This window comes from Balaenoptera acutorostrata, chromosome 17 (assembly GCF_949987535.1).
Source record: "Balaenoptera acutorostrata chromosome 17, mBalAcu1.1, whole genome shotgun sequence".
In the NCBI taxonomy this organism is placed as follows: Eukaryota; Metazoa; Chordata; class Mammalia; order Artiodactyla; family Balaenopteridae; genus Balaenoptera; species Balaenoptera acutorostrata.
Window position 1 is genome coordinate 32,783,534 of NC_080080.1, and position 21,982 is coordinate 32,805,515.

At 36.8% G+C, this 21,982-nt stretch overlaps 2 protein-coding genes across 4 annotated transcripts in view; one reads left to right on the forward strand and one right to left on the reverse strand.

The window, feature by feature from the left end:
* LOC130705526 (uncharacterized) overlaps nt 1–4,014 on the reverse strand; it is a 40,012-nt gene extending 35,998 nt beyond the window's left edge. Inside the window, exon 1 of the mRNA XM_057532121.1 lies at nt 3,962–4,014. The gene's annotated coding sequence lies outside the window, so the exon portion shown is untranslated. The remainder of the gene's footprint in view (nt 1–3,961) is intronic.
* Nucleotides 1–21,982, forward strand: part of LRP12 (LDL receptor related protein 12) — an 84,749-nt gene that overhangs the window by 34,549 nt on the left and 28,218 nt on the right. The window contains exons 2-3 of one of the 3 annotated variants that reach the window (XM_057532118.1): nt 3,962–4,018; nt 12,109–12,184. The exons of 1 other annotated variant lie outside the window; for it this stretch is intronic. In XM_057532118.1, the coding sequence (XP_057388101.1) occupies nt 3,965–4,018; nt 12,109–12,184 (130 nt within the window). In that variant the 5' untranslated portion in view covers nt 3,962–3,964. The remainder of the gene's footprint in view (nt 1–3,961; nt 4,019–12,108; nt 12,185–21,982) is intronic. One more of the 3 variants, XM_057532117.1, reaches the window with a different exon arrangement.

The window sequence follows — 21,982 nt, forward strand, 5'->3', positions numbered from 1 at the left end:
AAGTTAAGTACTGTTTCTTTTACAAGCAAGAAGTATATTCATGTCTAAATTCTTTTTTTAAAAAAAGTAAGGAACACAAACTTCTTAATGACTGTGAATTTGAATTTTTAATCCATCCAATTACTAGCTCTTTGAAAAACTTACTAAGTTGCTCTAAGCTGGTTTTCTCACCTGTAAAGTGAACTGTTGTTTTAAGGATGAGCTGAGGAAAGCCTTGTGAGGCATTTAGGATTTGGCTGGCACGTATCTATCACGTCTTAGCTGTATTTATCAGCTGTTCTTTAAGAACTTTAGTTCTTAAATAAAAAGAACAACAATAAACAGAAAGAAAGATACAAAGCAACAGGGGCACAGAGACCATAGATTTAGACATCCTGTTAATGATGATATTCTGATTATGCAGGTGAGCAAACTAAATCTTAGGAGAAATCATTAGTTAAGGCTCATGACTAACTAAACAGTAGAGCTGAGGTTTGATTCCACAGAGTCTGGTTCCAGAGGTCAAACTCACTACCCTATGGCCTCTTTTCCTAAAACAGTACATATCTCTTTTAGAAGGTTCTCTCTTGTATTGCAGTAAAAAACTACAAAACCATGTTTCAGCTTGGCAAGAAGAATAGTAAATGGGGGCAATTGATTACCTTTGGTATTTGGTTAGTAGGACTAAAAAAGAGTTAAGTCGTAAAAAATTATTTCCTGATTTAGGTGATAATGAAACTTTTTCTTGTTTTCTAGGAGTTCTAGTTAATTAGCTGGTCTACTAACTAGTCAGCTGCTAATGCATAGTTATAGAAGTAATGTTTTATCAGACTGTATATTTTTCTAGTATATGACACCTTTAAAGGGTGACTTCTATGAGAATGTCTAGCATGTCTACAATGTAGTTAAAGTCAGGAGGTGGTGTGTGTACATCCTCATATGTGTGGGGTTTTCTTCTCTCAGGAGTTGGGGGCGGGACATTAGTGAAAATATAATGAGCTTTATATCAACAAAGCAGTTTGGGGCGGCGCTCTCTGCTTATAACATAGAAATAATTGTATTTTGTAAGTGACATTTTTGTAAAACTGGCAGAACACCTAAATTAAGTAGCCCACTTACTTCATGTGATACTTAGAATAAGAAATAACTAATGTAATCTCAAAGAAAGGAATAGTTATTTGATGTTATTAGAAATTATCATTGACTTTTTAACTTCTAAATCGGATTGTTTTTAAATTAGAGTAAATGTGTGGGAAATTAGCAATAGTATCATGTTTTATGTCTTAAAGTACTGTTATTTCAGTTTTTAAAGTCATTAATAATACTTCTGAAGTTATAATATTTTATTTCACACAATATTTATCAGACCTCTATTTATTTAGAATGACGGGGAATGAACTATAGTCTCTCAGCCTGTTTTTTTTTGATAATATGAATAAATTTTTTAAAGAACTCTGTGCCTGTTGTAGCAAATTCGGTCGGTGCTGAAGTATACAAAGGAGGCCTTCCTCTCTAATTTCAGTTTGTATACACCGTTAGACTCTTCTGTGTGTGTGTGTGCAAATGCATGTACATACATACATCATATGCCTGTGTAACATAGGCACAGTAACTCTACAGACATCATTTAAAAGTTAAAGTTAGAGCATATGCTAATGTTACTCTGAAACATATTTAACTCAATGTGCGTATCTTTCCAAGTGAGTACATATAGAATTACTTAATTCAGTTTTTTGAATATTTTATTGTAAGCCTGTTTTTAGTTTATTCATTTACATGCTGACGGAGATGTAGATTAAGTTCTATTTTTTTCTATTATAAAGAATTCTACTAAGCCCTATAAGATAGGTATTATCTGCTCTGTTTTTGAGATGAAAGTAAAACACAAAGAGGTTATGTAACTTGCCCTAAATTGCACAGCAAGTAAGAAGTGAAGCTGGTGTTAGAATCCTAGCAATCTAGTCCAGAATCCACAGTCTTAGATACGGCATTATGTTACTGTTTTCCTTCTGCCCATCTTTACTCTGTTTACTGAATTAGAATAAAAATTTAATGTATAAAATATATCTAATATTAAAACTCTCCTGAGGATAATTTAATATGCTGCCTTAAGGATATTGGAAACCTTAGGGTCACAAATTACACAGCTTTAATTTGGAGTTGTATCTACTATAGAAGTAGAAGGTTTAAGCCATTGGCTCTCAAATGTTAATGTGCATACAAATCACTGGGAGTGGGGGACGATCTTGTTAAAATGTAAATTCTGATTCAATAATCTGGGGTGAGGCCTGAGACTCTGCATTTCTAATAAGCTCCCGGTAATGCCAGTACTGCTGATATACTTGTAAGTAGCAAAGGTTTAGGCAGCTTATACTGACCTTTGGCAAATCTTGTTAGTTGTTTTATTGAATCAGTTTCTTATACCATTTTGTTTAGGATACCAATTTTCATAAGTTGTACACATTAAAGAAATAATGTGGGAGCTTTCTAGTAGTTTCATTTCTATGTCTGTAGCATTTAACATTGTTAGGAAAAATAAATTGTGGCCTCTGTGGTACTAATGCACAGTACTTAAATAAATAATCAGATTTATTTGTGTAATAAATATAGCTTACACACCTTTGTCACCATTTCCACTGTATCATTTTTAATGGAGGGAAACATAACATTTCTTTTCATTTTGAAGGCTGTAGCTGTAGTTGAACTGCGAAGGTTGTTTTATCACTATTATTTTATTCTTTAGTAATAGTAAAAATATATTTTACACAGTTACAAAAATGAATTCCTCTTCAGTGCTGTGTGTCAGGCACTATATCAAGTGCTTAATTGGCATGATTTCATTTAATCATCATGAACTCCCTCATTTATTCATTTGTTAGCTCTTTGAGCACCTGCTCTGTTCTAGGAACCGTGCATACAGTGATGCGGCAAGTTTACAGATTCTGCTGTCCCAAAACTTAGCGCATTGGGGGATGCTATACAGTAATCAAGCAACCATAGAAGTGTGATGGTTGTAAAAGATAAGTTGTTAATTATAATATTTGCTATTGTCTCTACTCTTTCAACCATCAAGAGAATTCTGCTTTTGCCCTCTAAGTTTCTCCCACCTAGCTTCCTCCCCTGCCCCACTCCAGGGAGAATTCTTTCTCTGTCAGCTGGATTCCTGAACTGTTGTGTTGCCAAATTGACCTAATGCATAGGGAGAGAGAAAACTTTAGAAGTAAAGATGAGCAACTTGTAGAAAGAAAAGAAAGAACAGAGGTAGATGGAAATAATTTATAATAAAACTAAATTAAATTTTTAAAAAGAACAGCTGAGGGACACTGTTTACTAATTTAAAGGATTAAATAATCTCTACTTTAAATGGGAGTCTTTTTAAAACCACTTTTATTTTACTAGGTGACACTTAGTAACTCATTTCAGTAAGTTACTTGAATGCTTCCATTTGCCCAACTTTGTGGTAGGAGGTGTAGAAAATCAGGGGCTACCAAGATAGGGTATAATCATGTCCCTACTCTAAAGACTGTTAGAGTTGTTGGTGAGAAGATGTTGAAGGATTTAGAAGGTAATGCAAAGCATAGGACATGGGACACACATGTGTGACCCCAGCAGTAGGCACATTCTGGACTAATTAAGCGTGCTTTTAGAGGAATGCTGTTTTTTAAAAAGTATGTGATTGTCCCTTTTCTGCTAATGGTACTAAGTTATTTTTTGACTATTATTCTGGTATTAATCAGATCTATATATTTGGCCTTTATATTACACTACATTGTTGTGATTTCCAAAACGTTTTGATTTCCCTACTACTATTATAATTTTGGGCTGCATAGGACTGTTTTGAAGATTGTTGTAAGAGATTTTAATTTCATTTCTGGATATTACAAGTAGCTCTGTGTACCTGTTTTTCTATTAGAGCGAGAATCTGAAAATTTTTTTTTAATTTTATCTTGGAAATTAGTTTATTCATTATGTTTAATTTTAGGAAATGGTGCTCTTGCAGAACATTCTGAAAATGTGCATATTTCAGGAGTGTCAACTGGTAAGTCATTTTTTGTAATGTTTAAATTTCATGCATGACTTCTATGGTAAATATTGACAGCCACCTGGTATCTTATGAAGTGATATTTGGCTATAAAAATTATTACTGCTTTTTGCAGCATGTAATAAGGAATGAAGTAACTGGAACATGGAGAAATTCTCATAAGATAAAATTGATACTTGCATGCCCATGGATTGATTATATTTTTCCAAACGGACTGCATAATTATTTTTCCATACAAACACTGAACGAAGAGAAAAGTTAGCTCAAGTTGAATTAGTGTTTTCTTTACGTACAAAGTTATATGAAATGAAATTTATTAAAATGTAATTTTGAACGCTGTTCCTAGCATTAGAGCCTTAGAAATTAAGCATTTTGCTTGATTTTTTAGATTAAAAATACTACTATGCATAAAACTGTAGTACTTGAGTGCACAATTTATGTTATTAAAAAGCAACCCAACAATATATTTGTGTGCATGAAATTCATAAACTTGTTGACGTAAATGCATTTTTTCCACTCATCTAAGCTTTTATAACTTAGTAATTACTTAAGGGCCCATAACTATTAAAATGTTCATTCTTAAATATGTAAAATAAAAAACAAGGAACTACTATATAGCATGGGGAAATGTATTCAATATCTTGTAATAAACTGTAATGGAAAAGAATCTGAAAAAGAATATATATACATGTATGTATACACACACACACACACACACATACATAATTGAATCACTTTGCTGTGTATCTGAAACTAACAAAACATTTTAAATCAACTACACTTCAATAAAAAAAATTTTTTTCATTCTTGTGTGACTTCCAAACTTTGATACCATTTTTGTGTTATCAACTACAATTACTAGGAGAGCAGAATCTTGATTTTTTGCATATATGGAAATTGAGTTTCTTACTATTATTTTATTATTTCCCTATATTCTTAATAAATTTTGTGTGATTAAAAAAATTGCACTTGGTATATTTGTCAATTTATTGATTGATTTCTTCATGTCTTCTTGGAATTTTTTGGTTATTTTTTTCTCATGAAGGAAAACTGAATGTTTTTCTGTTTTGTTTTATGTCTCATTTTATATGCAGAAAGTGAATAGACTTAACAAGTACTCTAAGAGTTAGTCTGTGCTAGGCCAGACAGATTGACAAGCCTGGTTTCCTGAAAATGAAAAGCAGGCACTTTTGCAGCCTGCGTTAATTCTTTTACAGTGTGTTTCCCCATTTTCATATGCTTTCAAATGGCATACAGTTGTGTACATCAAGTTAAAAAAGGTTTGTTTAGAGTTGATCTTAATTTTCTCCCTTTTTCTACTTTGGATAGCTAATGAAAATTATGATTACTTTTCCAAGTTGTAATTATGAAGTAAGAAATTATGTAGAAACATTTAATTTACACAGCCGAATAGTTACTGTCTAATTCAGTGATTTTCAGATTTTTGTTCTCAGGACCCCTTTTAAGCTTTTAGCAATATCAGGGACTGCTCAGGCTGCCATAACAAAACACCAAAGTCTGAGTGGCTTAAATAATAGATATTTATTTTCTCACAGTTCTAGAGGCTAGAAGTCCAAGGTCAAGGCGCTGGTGGGGTTGGTTTCTGGTCTGAAGACCTTTCTTCCTGACTCGCAGATGGTGCCTTCTCGCTGTGTCCTCACATGACCTTTCCTCTGTGTGCCCTCAGAGAGAGGTCTCTGGTGTCTCTTCCTCTTCTTATAAGGACCCCAGTCCTACAGGAGTAGGGCCCCATCCTTATGAGTTACCTCCTTAAAGTCCCTAGCTTCCAAATACAGTCACGTTGAGGGTTAGGCCTTCAACAAATGAGTGTGGGGAGGACACAATTCAACCCCTAACAAGGACTTCAAAGAGTTTTTGTTTATGTAGGTTATAGTTACTGATATTTACTGTATTAGAAATTAAAACTGAGAAGTTGTTTTAAAACTTCTTAATTCATTTGCTAATGAAAGTAATGTCTATTGCATGCTTACATCAATAACATAATTTTATTAAAAATGTATTTTCCAAAACAAAAACATCAATAAGAAGAATGGTATTGTTTTATAATTTTGCAAACTTTTTAAAGATTGGCTTAAAAGGAGATACCTGAATTCTCACATCTGTTTCTACACTCAGCCTTTTGTAACATATTGCTTTGTTTGACAATATGAAGACAATCCAGCCTCACATGGTTGTGTAATTTGAAAAGAGAGGAGTATTTCCATAGCCTTTTTCAGATAATTGTGAATACTCTTCTTTGATACAATACCAAAGCTCAACAAGTGGTGGTTTCTTAAAGGTTAGTTACAAGTGGGATCTGAAACCATATCAGTGAACATTTTGTTCTCTGTTTTATAAAAATCCAGTGGCCTTTCTTGCCCTTTAAATGGGTTCTTTTTTCACCATGCATCATTTCGTAATATGAATTAGATATTTGAAAATATTGGTTTGCTGAATTATATGGATTTACAGGTTTATTTTCTCATAGTTCTGGAGGCTAGGAGTCCAAGATCAAGGTATTAGCAGGGTTGGTTTCTTCTGAGGCCCCTTTCTTTGGCTTGTAGATGGCAGTCTTCTACCTGTTATCTTCACATGGTCTTCCCTCTGTGTGTATCTGCGTCCTGATCTCTCCTTATTAGGACACCAGGCATATTGGATTAGGGCCCACCCATATGACCTCACTGTAATTTAGTTACCTCTTTAAAGATCCTGTCTCCAAATCCAGTCACATTCTGAGGTACTGGCAGTTAGGACTTTAACATATTTGGGGTTGACACAGTTCAGCCCGTAACAAAATGAGTTAGTTTTAATTAAATGTATTTATGTGTCAATAAATTACTTAATTTCGGAGCTCAGTTAAACCTTATTTATGCCTTACTGTTTTTCTGAAGGTTGGTCTTATAAAATCTTTCTTCTATGGAAAGAGAAGAATAACATGAAGTCTATTCCAGTCGTACCATTAAAAATATAAATGAATGCTCTCTCAAAAGGTGCTTTTGGATATACAGATTCATTGCAATTTTTCTTTATTTAGTCAATATGGAACTGTAGAAGGTGTAATGCTTGATATAGTATAAGCCTTCTGAATTCCTTGCATCCCCAGTTGCAATGAGAGCCCTTTCAGTGCTGGTATAAATGGAAAATTAGCTTTCGGAAGAATCTCTAAATGCAGGACTTGCTTTATCTTGAGACCAGCAAGCAGCAGAAGTGGTGAGGTGGCTCAGTGCTCTTGCTGCCTGCTCCCGCTCCTCACCTGCTCTTTTCGCCTCTGCTACTTTATTTGACAGTGCTCAGTGCCTTAGCTCATTCATTCTTTGCATTCTGGAAATTTTAATGACATTTTAGAAAGAATTTTAACTTACGTGCAGCAGTGTTTTCAGGTAATTTGTGGTCCAAATCAGGACACTTTGAAAGCAAAAGGGTATACTGTTTTTAATAATGCTGATACCACAGGCAAAACCAGAACTGTCCTGGACAGTTTGGGAGGTAGAGCCACCCTATCTGTAGCGAATTAAATTCATTCAGCATGTATTAAACACCTGATGTGCACCTTGTGCCAAGAAGGGTGGGAGCTAGCAGTAAGTAAAATAGTACTGCCACAGCAACTTACCATTTAATGGAGAAAGTAGACATGTGAAAAATGCCCCTGTAATGTGGCCTTAATGTAGTAAATCCTATGGTAAATAATGACCACGTTAAGTTAGATCATGAATTTATTTAAAAGGCCTCGTTACAATGTCTGGTGTGTAGTAAATGACTTAGTATTTTTCTTACTTTATTTAATTGTGAGTAGTACTAAGTACTTAGTTTTGTTTATTCATATAATTTTTATGGGAATTAACAATTTTTGCTTGATAATATAGTTTGGGTTCTTATGCTTAGGGTAATTTGTTTCTACTTCTAACATTCTAGTCATTTTCATCTTCCTCCTCCTCAAATCTTTGCTTAGAGATGCGTTTTTGTCCTTTTGCTGGTCCTTATGCTATAGGAATTGTCATAAGACAATGTAAATTATCAAAAAGTATACATCTAGTGGTGGTATAATGGAAAAGAATGATTGGATAAAGTATTCTTTTTTTTTTTTTTTTTTTTTTAAGGATTTTCTTTTTTTTTTTTTAATTAATTAATTAATTTATTTTTGTCTGTATTGGGTCTTCGGTTCGTGCAAGGGCTTTCTCCAGTTGCGGCAAGTGGGGGCCACTCTTCATCGCGGTGCGGGGACCGCTCTTCATCGCGGTGCGCGGGCCTCTCTCCATCGCGGCCCCTCCCGTTGCGGGGCATAGGCTCCAGACGCGCAGGCTCAGCAATCGTGGCTCACGGGCCCAGCTGCTCCGTGGCATGTGGGATCTTCCCAGACCAGGGCTCGAACCCGTGTCCCCTGCATTAGCAGGCAGATTCTCAACCACTGCGCCACCAGGGAAGCCCAAAGTATTCTTTTTTATATATTTTTTTCTTTAGAACTTTTCATGGTTCGGAATTTTAAATCTGCTTTCATTTATAAAATAGAGAAAGGAGAAAAGACAAATGGTATTTTTGTAAATCTAATAATATGTGAAAATCATTATGAAATTATATCATAGAAACTGCAAGTAATATAATTGTATATATGAGACAATAGGAAGGCTATTTTAATGTTCTTTTAAAAAATGTCTAAATTAAATGCCTCATGTTCTTTGTTAAATGTCTAAATTTGTAAAATAGCTAATGTATTGCTCATCTACTACATAGAATGAAACATTTTTTTAGATCAGATTGATTTATACACATTGAACAAATATATTTGATTTTTAATATGTATCCACTTTAATTGAATTTTACTCTATAATCTATATTTATTTGAGTCAGAATAATTCTAGATGTAATAACCTATAATGGAAAAGAATATGAAAAAGAACAGATATATACATATATACACATGTATAACTGAATTGCTTTGCTGGATACCTGAAACTAACACAACATTGTAAATCAACTATACTTCAATTTTTTAAAAAAAGTGTAATTCTAGATATAATTTGATTATGTCCTCATTACTCTTGATTACTTCCAAGTCAGTTTTTTACTTGTTTTCACAAATTCTGTTTATGCATTATACAAGTTTCATTAAACGTTTAGAAAAATTGGAAAAAGAGCAAAAAGATTACGAAAATCACCCATTAACCCTGCATTCTTGGTCTAATTAATAATATTATAGTTTACTTCATTTGTACTTTTTCTGTGCATACCTTAAAGATAATTGTATATGCATTTGGATTGTAACTAATTTTATCTCCTGCCTTTTCTATTTAGCATTTTATGGAATATATTTTTTTCATAGTTATTTTAATGCCTGTATAAAATTTCCATCCTGGGGGGCTTCCCTGGTGGCGCAGTGGTTGGGAATCTGCCTGCCAATGCAGGGGACGCGGGTTCGAGCCCTGGTCTGCGAAGATCCCACATGCCGCGGAGCAACTAAGCCCGTGAGCCACAGCTACTGAGCCTGCGCGTCTGGAGCCTGTGCTCCGCAACAGGAGAGGCCGCGACAGTGAGAGGCCCGCGCACCGCGATGAAGAGTGGCCCCCGCTCACCGCAACTGAAGAAAGCCCTCGCACAGAAACGAAGACCCAACACAGCCATAAATAAATAAATAAATTTATTAAAAAAAAAAAAAAAAAATTTCCATCCTGTGGCTATATTGTAATGTTCTTAAACATATCAATGGATTCTTTTCCAATGGGTTCTCCCTAGTCTGGATCATGTTACAAGGAACATATTAATATATATTTAGCCCTTTTTTAATTTATGAGATTATTTCTTTAGCATAGATTTCTAGAATTGGAATTACTGTATCAAAGGTCATAAATAATTTAGTGACTCTAGAAACCTTTTGTCAGATTGCCTTCAAAAAGGATTGTACTGATCTACACAGCTATCTGCAAGGTATGAGAGCACTTACACTGCATATAATCATGTTTTTCTGGTGTAACTTTTTTCTTACTATGTTTCTATTAAAGTCCCAACCTTTTATTTTCCCCAAACTGTTCAGAAATGTAACTGTTTACTTCTCTTTTTGATTCATGGCCTGGAGTTGTGACATTGCAAAGAATAAAAGAATAGGATTGGCTTTCTTTTATGGTTAGGCAAAAACTACCCTGAAATTTAAAAAAGATTTTCTGGTTGCTAGTAGGAACAGATGTTGGGGCATGTGCTTTCTCGACTAGAAAGTTTTTATGTATGAAGTTTAACACGTTATTCCCAATTCACCAGTGATACAGCTGCTAAATGTTCGTACCTCATAACATCTGTAGCTAAAAGCTCTACCTGAGCTTATTAGCCTTATCTTGAGTCTACTTTACATTTGACTTCAAATCTTTTGTCAGGCAAGGCTGAAACTTCTGAGTGTGGAGAAAGAGAGTTATCTGCTTGGGAAGTTTCTTTCTTAATCCTTGTTCATATTAACTGAATTAGCAGAGTATAGAAAACAGTAGTTGTTAGGCGTTGTTCTTCCTATGTTCTGTCAGAATTTTTATTTCATCAAAATCATCACCCTTTCTTGCTTTTGTATTTTTTCATTTTATAGTTCCTATTCTAGTACTCAAAGGCCTAGCACACTGCTGGTCCTATAAGCCTTTTTAAACTAATAATTTAGTTGTGGCCTTTTAAAGTAGGAGATATTATTTTCTAAATTGCAATAGTTTGCTTACAGATTGTTTAGCAACATTTTACAGAAGTGTGGAGCACTGTAGTAAAATGGCTTTTGTTTTAACCACAGTTAAATAATAATACGGTATTTTGAAGTTTCTGTGGAAGAACATCTAGTCTGGTAATACTTTTATTATCCTAGAATTTTCAGATCTTCCAAACAAAAAGTCTGAAAGGAAATGAAGCTTAAACTATAATTATTTGATAGCAGTTTCCAGCTTTTTTTTAAATTTAGAAAAGTTGCATGAATAAAGCAGCAGGTGCAAGTGGCCCTTTGTACCTTTCCTGTTATTTTAATGTTATTTTCAATTATTCAGTTAAATACCTGGACCTCTTGCTAAACTTATGAAAAAGAATTTCACCAATTCTTTTGACCAATACAGTGTCTTTTATCCATGTTTCAAACGGAGAGAAAAAAAAGAAAGCTTATATATTTTAGGGTTTTTAGGATTTTAGAATATAAAAATAGAACTTAGTGTGAACCCAAGAAACTGTCCTTCAAATGAAGAAAGTGAGTGGAGAATACAAGACAGAGTACAGTTTTTTTAAAAACCAACAACACATTAGTTTAGGAAACTATTAATTTTTAAAGGCATTGCCTGCCTTCAGAGTTTATTTTTGAGACACTTCAGCTTTTGGAGTAGAGCATTGCCTGTAAGTTTCAGAAAAGAAAGTAATGGTAGTATTATATAGTACTATAGTATATAGTATTATAATGTTTATATATTATAAATGTTTATTATATTATATATTATATATACTTTTACATGTAATATATGCTATATAATTAAATATTGTTTACAACATTTTATTATACAATAATATATTTTATGTGAAGCATTTACATAGTCATAACATTTCATATGTTGTCACATATTTACTGAACAATTACATTTTTATAGCAAGATTGTTATATCTTAGAATTGTATATTACTATAATAAACAATAAATAAACTCAACAGCGGAACATTAAATGTACCAGTACCATAGACAGAACAGGTTGTAATGTGACAGAAGTGTGCGCTGCTTAGATGTTAGAAGTGAAGTTTATCTTTTCAAGTGAGTGGGCCGGATCCATTGAAGGTAAAAAACAAGTTGCATTCAAACATTTGACATTTTCTTTTCCATTCTTTAACTTTGAGAATAAACCTTTTTTTACTTTGAGAATAATTCTTCAGTATGAGATCATGTTAAGTTTTTGTAGTTTTGCTAAGGCATGGATTTAAAGATACTATGCATCTATTGTGCAAAAGCCAGTCACTTAGCAGGTAAGCAAACTGGATTTTGGTTTTCAAGTTGACTAACAGACCAATACAAGTTAGGGGGTGATTTGATCTTAAGCTGCAGTGATAGAAATACAGTATCCAGAACAAAGTCCATCATAGTTCTTTACTCCTCCCTAACAGAGTCTGATATTAGGTTTGTTTCTGGGTATCACTCTTGACAGAAGACACCAAGATTGGAACACTCTCAGAAGAAGATGTGAGTATACTAAAAACTGTATCAAGGCTGATAGAAATGACTTAGAAAATTGTGAACTCCAAGGCCAATTTATCTTTGCTCATGTGCTGATTCTGCCTTACCTCTTCTATGTTTCCAGCAAGAATCACAGTAAACTTCAGAAATTAATAGTTTTTCCCATTCAGGAAATAGAAGTCGTAGTTTGCTTAGCATTTCATTCACCTGGAGTGCTTAAATTTAGAAAATGGAGGTAACATATCAATCGTTTTTATGCTCTTCCAGGAAAAAAATTGCCCTTTTATGTCCTTTTAAAAAAAGATATAAGGGCTTCCCTGGTGGCGCAGTGGTTGAGGGTCTGCCTGCCAATGCGGGGGACACGGGTTCGAGCCCTGGTCTGGGAGGATCCCACATGCCGTGGAGCAACTGGGCCCGTGAGCCACAGTTGCTGAGCCTGCGCGTCTGGAGCCTGTGCTCCGCAACGGGAGAGGCCGCAATAGTGAGAGGTCCGCGCACCGCGATGAGGAGTGGCCCCCGCTTGCCGCAGCTAGAGAGACGCCCTCGCACAGAGACGGAGACCCAACGCAGCCAAAATTAAATAAATAAATAAATAAAATTAAAAAAAAAAAAAAAAAAGATATAAAAGGTTGAATCTTCTGGATTCATTTTATCTTATGCTTTGCTAGCAAAATTCAAAATTATTCTTGCCCTTAGAAATTTTAGGATAAAGCTAGTTAGCTAGTTCCATTAAGAGTACTCTTCTGATCTTATTCATATTGTGCTGTGACCCTATTAGAACTAAAAAAACTGTGTTTTCTATTTTTCCTTCTCTCTTTTTCCATATTTTGTACCTATCTTGACTTTTTAAAATACATATTATTTTACTGCCATGTAGCCTCTGATTATTATTTGTTTGTTCTGGACATTAGTGAGCTTTAAGAGAGCAAGGAATTACCTGCCTTGAATAGAGTTGATGACCAAGTGAATAGTTTGGTCCTTAAAAAAATCACTAAAAGTAATAGGAATAAAGATATTGCTGTGTTCATTCTTAAGTATCTGTACTAATACAGAGGAATGAATATCCATTTAATATTCATTCTGGATATAGGATTTCCTGGATATAGGATATCCTGCTTGCCGTAGAAATGTATGATTTCTGGAAATAAGTCTGAAAGTAATGAAAGAGTCTCCGGAGTGTGAGTTATAAATTAATATAAAGTTTTCTGCTTGCACTGATTCTTAACTTTTATTTATTTATTTATTTATTTATTTATTTATTTTTGACATCTTTATTGGAGTATAATTGCTTTACAGTGGTGTGTTAGTTTCTGCTGTATAACAAAGTGAATCAGCTATACATATACATACATCCCCATATCTCCTCCCTCTTGTGTCTCCCTCCCACCCTCCGTATCCCACCCCTCTAGGTGGTCACAAAGCATGGAGCTGATCTCCCTGTGCTATGCGGCTGCTTCCCACTAGCTATCTATTTTACATTTGGTAGTGTATATATGTCCATGCCACTCTCTCACTTCGTCCCAGCTTACCCTTCCCCCTCCCCATGTCCTCAAGTCCATTCTCTATGTCTGCGTCTTTATTCCTGTCCTGCTGCTAGGTTCTCAGAACCTTTTTTTTTTTTTTAGATTCATATATATGTGTTAGCATACGGTATTTCTTTCTCTCTTTCTGACTTCACTCTGTATGACAGACTCTAGGTCCATCCACCTCACTACAAATAACTCAGTTTTGTTTCTTTTTATGGCTGAGCAATATTCCATTGTATATATGTGCCACATCTTCTTTATCCATTCATCTGTTGATGGACACTTAGGTTGCTTCCATGTCCTGGCTATTGTAAATAGAGCTGCAGTGAACATTGTGGTACATGACTCTTTATGAATTATGGTTTTCTCAGGGTATATGCCCAGTAGTGGGATTGCTGGGTATTATGGTAGTTCTGTTTTTAGTTTTTTAAGGAACCTCCATACTGTTCTCCATAGTGGCTGTATCAATTTACATTCCCACCAACAGTGCAAGAGGGTTGCCTTTTCTCCACACTCTCTCCAGCATTTATTGTTTGTAGATTTTTCGATGATGGCCATTCTGACTGGTGTGAGGTGATACCTCATTGTGGTTTTGCTTTGCATTTCTCTAATGATTAGTGATGTTGAGCATCCTTTCATGTGTTTGTTGGCAATCTGTATATCTTCTTTGGAGAAATGTCTATTTAAGTCTTCTGCCCATTTTTGGATTGGGTTGTTTGTTTTTTTGATATTGAGTTGCATGAGCTGCTTGTAAATTTTGGAGATTAATCCTTTGTCACTTGCTTCGTTGACAAATATTTTCTCCCATTCTGAGGGTTGTCTTTTCACCTCCTTTATGCTTTCCTTTGCTGTGCAAAAGCTTTTAAGTTTCATTAGGTCCCATTTGTTTATTTTTGTTTTTATTTCCATTTCTCTAGGAGGTGGGTCAAAAAGGATCTTGCTGTGATTTATGTTATAGAGTGTTCTGCCTATGTTTTCCTCTAAGAGTTTTATAGTGCCTGGCCTGACATTTAGGTCTTTAATCCATTCTGAGTTTATTTTTGTGTATGGTGTTAGGGAGTGTTCTAATTTCATTCTTTGACATGTAGCTGTCCAGTTTTCCCAGCACCACTTATTGAAGAGGCTGTCTTTTCTCCATTGTATCTTCTTGCCTCCTTTATCAAAGATAAGGTGACCATATGTGCGTGGGTTTATCTTTGGGCTTTCTATCCTGTTCCATTGATCTATATTTCTGTTTTTGTGCCAGTACCGTACTGTCTTGATTACTGTAGCTTTGTAGTATAGCCTGAAGTCAGGGAGCCTGATTCCTCTAGCTCCGTTTTTCTTTCTCAAGATTGCTTTGGCTTTCAGGGTCTTTTGTGTTTCCATACAAAATGTGAAATTTTTTGTTCTAGTTCTATGAAAAATGCCATTGGTAGTTTGATAGGGATTGCATTGAATCTGTTGATTGTTTTGGGTAGTATAGTGATTTTCACAGTGTTGATTCTTCAAATCCAAGAACATGGATCTCTCCATCTGTTTGTATCATCTTTAATTTCTTTTATCAGTGTCTTATAGTTTTCTGCATACAGGTCTTTTGTCTCCTTAGGTATGTTTATACCTAGGTATTTTATTCTTTTTGTTACAGTGGTAAATGGGAGTGTTTCCTTAATTTCTCTTTCAGATTTTTCGTCATTAGTGTATAGGAATGCAAGAGATTTCTGTGCATTAATTTTGTATCCTTCAACTTTACCAAATTCATTGATTAGATCTACTAGTTTTCTGGTAGCATCTTTAGGGTTCTCTATGTGTAGTATCATGTCATCTGCAAACAGTGACAGTTTTACTTCTTCTTTTCCGATTTGGATTCCTTTTATTTCTTTTTCTTCTCTGATTGCTGTGGCTAAAACTTCCAACACTGTGTTGCATAATAGTGGTGAGAGTGGGCAACCTTGTCTTGTTCCTGGTCTTAGTGGAAATGGTTTCAGTTTTTCACCATTGAGAACGATGCTGGCTGTGGGTTTCTCATATATGGCCTTTATTATGTTGAGGTAAGTTCCCTCTGTGCCAACTTTCTGGAGGGTTTTTATCATAAATGGGTGTTGAATATTGTCAAAAGATTTTTCTGCATCTTTTGAGATGATGTTATGGTTTTTCTCCTTCAATTTGTTAACATGGTTTATCACATTGATTGATTTGCGTATATTGAAGAATCCTTGCATTCCTGGGATAAACCCCACTTGATCGTGGTGTGTGATCCTTTTAATGTGCTGTTGAATTCTGTTTGCTAGTATTTTGTTGAGGATTTTTGCATCTATGTTCATCAGTGATATTGGCCTGTACTTTTCTTTTTTTGTGGCATCTTTCTCTGGTTTTGGTATCAGGAAGATGATGGCCTCATAGAATGAGTTTGGGAGTGTTCCCCCCTCTGCTATATTTTGGAAGAGTTTGAGAAGGATAGGTGTTAGCTCTTCTCAAAATGTTTGATAGACTTGGCCTGTGAAACCATCTGGTCCTGGGCTTTTGTTTGTTGGAAGATTTTTTTTTTTTTTTAAAGGAACCATTTTGAGATATGTCAGAGCACACGGTTCTTTTTTTTTTTTTTAATTTATTTATTTATGGCCGTGTCGGGTCTTCGTTTCTGTGCAAGGGCTTTCTCTAGTTGCGGCAAGCGGGGACCACTCTTCATCGCGGTGCGCGGGCCTCTCACTATCGTGGCCTCTCTTGTTGCACAGCACAGGCTCCAGGCACGCAGGCTCAGTAATTGTGGTTCATGGGCCCAGTTGCTCGGCGGCATGTGGGATCCTCACAGACCAGGGCTCGAACCCGTGTCCCCCGCATTGGCAGGCAGACTCTCAACCACTGCGCCACCAGGGAAGCCCTGTTGGAAGATTTTTAATCACAGTTTCATTTTCAGTGCTTGTGATTGGTCTGTTTATATTTTCTATTTCTTCCTGGTTCAGTCTCAGAAGGTTGTGCTTTTCTAAGAATTTGTCCATTTCTTCCAGGTTGTCCATTTTATTGGCATAGAGTTTGTTGTAGTAATCTCTCATGACCCGTTGTATTTCTGCATTGTAAGTTGTTACTTCTCCTTTTTCATTTCTAATTCTATTGATTGGAGTCTTCTCCCTTTTTTTCTTGATGAGTCTGGCTAATGGTTTATCAATTTTGTTTAACTTCTCAAAGAACCAGCTTTTAGTTTTATTGATCTTTGCTATCATTTCCTTCATTTCTTTTTCATTTATTTCTGATCTGATCTTTATGATTTCTTTCCTTCTGCTAACTTTGGGGTTTTTTAAATTCTTTTTTCTCTAATTGCTTTTAGTGTAAGAGTAGGTTGTTCATTTGAGATGTGTCTTGTTTCCTGAGGTAGGATTGTATTGCTATAAACTTCCCTCTTAGAACTGCTTTTGCTGCATCCCATAGTTTTGGGGTTGTCTGTTTTCATTGCCATTTGTTTCTACTATTTTTTGATTTCCTTTTTGATTTCTTCAGTGATCTCTTGGTTATTTAGTAGTGTATTGTTTAGCCTCCATGTGTTTGTATTTTTTAGTTTTTTTCCTGTAATTGATATCTAATCTAATAACGTTGTGGTCAGAAAAGATACTTGATATGATTTCAGTTTTCTTTAATTTACCAAGGCTTGATTTGTGACCCAAGATATGATCTATCCTGGAGAATGTTCCATGAGCACTTGAGAAGAAAGTGTAATCTTCTGTTTTTGGATGGAATGTCTTATAAATATCAATTAAGTCCATCTTGTTTAATGTATCATTTAAGGCTTGTGTGTCCTTATTTATTTTCATTTTGGATGATCTGTCCATTGGTGAAAGTGGGGTGTTAAACTCCCCTACTATGATTGTCTTACTGTTGATTTCCCCTTTTATGGCTGTTAGCATTTGCCTTATGTATTGAGGTGCTCCTATGTTGGGTGCATAAATATTTACAATTGTTGTATCTTCTTCTTGGATTGATCCCTTGATCATTAGGTAGTGTCCTTCTTTGTCTCTTGTAATAGTCTTTATTTTAAAGTCTGTTTTGTCTGATATGAGAATTGCTACTCCAACTTTCTTTTGATTTCTGTTTGCATGGAATATCTTTTTCCATCCCCTCACTTTCAGTCCATATGTGTCCCTAGGTCTGAAGTGGGTCTCTTGTAGACAGCATATGTACGGGTCTTGTTTTTGTATCCATTCAGCCAGTCGGTGTCTTTTGGTTGGAGCATTTAATCCATTTACATTTAAGGTAGTTATCGATATGTATGTTCCCATTATCATTTTCTTAATTGTCTTGGGTTTGTTATTGTAAGTTTTTTCCTCCTCTTGTGTTTCCTGCCTAGAGAAGTTCCTTTAGCATTTGTTGTAAAGCTGGTTTGGTGGTGCTGAATTCTCTTAGCTTTTGCTTGTCTGTAAAGGTTTTAATTTCTCCGTCAAATCTGAATGAGATCCTTGCTGGGTAGAGTAATCTTGGTTGTAAGTTTTTCCCTTTCATCACTTTAAAATATGTCCTGCCACTCCCTCTGGCTTGCAGAGTTTCTGCTGAAAGATCAGCTGTTAACCTCATGGGGATTCCCTTTTATGTTAGTTGTTGCTTTCCCTTGCTGTTTTTAATACTTTTTCTGTGTATTTAATTTTTTTATAGTTTGATTAATATGTGTCTTGGTCTGTTTCTCTTTGGATTTATCCTGTATGGGACTCTGCACTTCCTGGAGTTGATTGACTATTTCCTTTCCTGTATTAGGGAAGTTTTCAACTATAATCTCTTCAAATATTTTCTCAGTCCCTTTTTTATTCTCTTCTTCTTCTGGGACCCCTATAATTCAAATGTGGTGCGTTTAATGTTGTCCCAGAGGTCTCTGAGATTGTCCTCAATTCTTTTCATTCTTTTTTCTTTATTCTGCTCTGTGATAGTTATTTCCGCTATTTCATCTTCCAGGTCACTTATCTGTTCTTCTGCCTCAGTTCTTCTGCTATTGATTCCTTCTAGAGAATTTTAAATTTCATTTATTGTGTTGTTCATCCTTGTTTGTTTGCTCTTTAGTTCTAGGTCCTTGTGAAATGTTTCTTGTATTTTCTCCATTCTGTTTCCAAGATTTTGGATCATCTTTACTATCATTACTCTGAATTCTTTTTCAGGTAGACCACCTATTTCCTCTTCATTTGTTTGGTCCGGTCGGTTTTTACCTTGCTCCTTCATCTGCTGTGTATTTCTCTGACTTCTCATTTTGCTTAACTTACTGTGTTTGGGGTCTCTGTTTCACAGGCTGCAGGTTCGTAATTCCTGTTGTTTTTGGTGTCTGCTCCCAGTGGGTAAGGTTGGTTCAGTGGGTTGTGTAGGCTTCCTGGTGGAGGGGACTGGTGCCTGTGTTCTGGTGTATGAGGCTGGATCTTGTCTTTCTGGTGGGCAGGTCCACGTCCGGTGGTGTATTTTTGGGTGTTTGTGTCCTTATTATGATTTTAGGCAGCCTCTCTGCTAATGGGTGGGTTTGTGTTCCTGTCTTGCTAGTTGTTTGGCATAGGGTGTCCAACACTGTATCTTGCTGGTCATTGAGTGGAGCTAGGTAGAGATCTCTGGGAGAGCTTTCACCATTTGATACTACTTGGGGCTGGGAGGTCTCTGGTGGACCAATGTCCTGAACTTGGCTCTCCCACCTCAGAGGCTCAGGCCTGATACCCGGCCAGAGCACCAAGACCTTGTCAGCTACACAGCTCAGAAGAAGAGGGAGAAAAAGAAAGAAAAAGAGAGAGAGAGAGAGAGAGAGAGAAGGAGGGAGGGAGGGAGGGAGGAAGAGAAAGAATAAAATAAAGTCATTAAAATAGAAAAAAATTAGTAAAAATTAAAAAGTAATAAAAAAAAGAGAGAGCAACCAAACCAAAAGCAAATCCACCAGTGATAACAAGCGCTAAAAACTATACTAAAAACAAAAACAAAAGCGGACAGTCAGAACCCTAGGACAAATGGCAAAAGCAAAGCTATACAGAGAAAATCACACAAAGAAGTATACACATACACACTCAGAAAAAGAGAAAAAGGAAGAAAAATACATATATATATATATATATATAAAATTAAAAAGAAGAGAGCAACCAAATCTGTAAACAAATCTACCAATGATAATAAGCTCTAGATACTAAACTAAGATAAACATAAAACCAGAAACAAATTAGATGCAGAAAGCAAACCACAAGTCTACAGTTTCTCCCAAAGTCCACCGCCTCAATTTTGGGACGATTCATTGTCTATTTAGGTATTCCACAGATGCAGGGTACATCAAGTTGGCTGTGGTGATTTAATCTGCTGCTCCTGAGGCTGCTGGGAGAGATTTCCCTTTCTCTTTGTTCGCACAGCTCCTGGAGTTCAGCTTTGGATTTGCCCCGCCTCTGCATGTAGGTCACCTGAGGGTGTCTGTTCTTCGCTCAGGCAGGATGGGGTTAAAGGAGCAGCTGATTCAGGGGCTCTGGCTCACTCAGGCCTGGGGGAGGAAGGGGTACGGAATGCGGGGCGAGCCTGCGGCGGCAAAGGTGACGTTGCAACAGCCTGAGTGCCGTTTGTTCTGCTGGGGAAGTTGTTCCAGGATCACGGGACCCTGGCAGTGGCGGGCTGCACAGGCTCCTGGGAGGGGAGGTGTGGAGAGTGACCTGTGCTCGCACACAGGCTTCTTGGTGGCTGCAACAGCAGCCTTAGCATCTCATGCCTGTCTCTGGGGTCCACGATGATAGCTGTGGCTTGCACCCATCTCTGGAGCCCATTTAGGCGGTGCTCTGAATCCCCTCTCTTTGCGCACCCCAAAACAATGGTCTCTTGCCTCTTAAGCAGGTCCAGACTTTTTCCTGGACTCCCTCCCGGCTAGCTGTGGCACACTAGCCCCCTTCAGGCTGTGTTCACGCCGCCAACCCCAGTTCTCTCCCTGGGGTCTGACCTCCGAAGCCAGAGCCTCAGCTCCCAGCCCCCACCCGTCCCAGCGGGTGAGCAGACAAGCCTCTCGGGCTGGAGAGTGCTGGTCGGCAGCGATCCTCTGTGCGGGAATCTCTCTGCTTTGCCCTCTGCACCCCTGTTGCTGTGCTCTCCTCCGTGGCTCCAAAGCTTCCCCCCCGCCACCCCCCGTCTCCACCAGTAAAGGGCCTTCCTAGTGTGTGGAAACTTTTCCTCCTTCACAGCTCCCTCCCAGAGGTGCAGGTCCCATCCCTATTCTTTTGTCTCTCTTTTTCCTTTTTTCTTTTGCCCTACCCAGGTATGTGGGGAGTTTCTTGCCTTTTGGGAGGTCTGAGGTCTTCTGCCAGCGTTCAGTAGGTTTCAGTAGGAGTTGTTCCACATGTAGATGTAGTTTTGATGTGTTTATGGGGAAGAAGGTGATCTCCACGTCTTACTCCTCCACCATCTTGAAGGTGCGCCCTGATTCTTACCTTTTAAATGATAATTAAAAGCTTTCTCATCTTAGACTAGTAAATATTGCTGTTAGAGTGCTACTACTTATTTCCCTAAAAAGAAAAGTTCAGTTTGCTGACTTCTTGAAAAAGTTAGAATGAAATTTGGAGTAATTCTCAGGGATAGTATCATGTCCAACCTCTGTCTCCTTCCGGCTCAGTCCATCCTTAGTATGTTGACTGTTCTGACATTTCCATTATGACAGCTCAGGTATTAAAGGAGTCTGGGCAACAAGGGTCAAAGAAATCAAGATGCTAAGTGTGAGCAACAAACCCAGTCAAGTTGCAAGAAGGGGATTTTCAAACTGAAGGAGTTTCTTCCTGGCCAGGACTTCTTTGGTTCCCTGTTGAGTGGCAGGGCTGAGCTGTGTCGTACGGGGCACAACCGGCCAAAGGACCACTCTTGTACTTCCACATCATTCATCTTGCAGATTCTGATACTCACTTGGTACTTGCCCTGTGTTGTCAGTGACCCATGGCCTTCATACTAAGTATGCTTGCTTTGTAAACTCTGACCCATCTGTCCAGTATTAAGCATCTTTAAGAACACAACCACTTTTCACTAATCACCCAGCCTTCTCTACTTTCCTCTTCTCTGTTTCTTTCCTTTGAAATAGCTCCCTCAGCATTCACTGCATACCCTTATTGCTTCTATTCTGCCCCATTCCCTAATCAGCTAACCTATAGTTAATGTATATATATGTGTGTGTTTTATTATTAAAGGAAGTTCTAGAATCCTGTTTACAAAGTCATTTTTTTAATTCCAAAGAGACTAAGGAGCAGTTTCCTCCTGCCTGCAGGCCCCATATAGATTTGTAGCAAATAGGAATCAGTCTTTATAAGCTTTAAATCTAAGTATACCCTCTTTCTCTGTG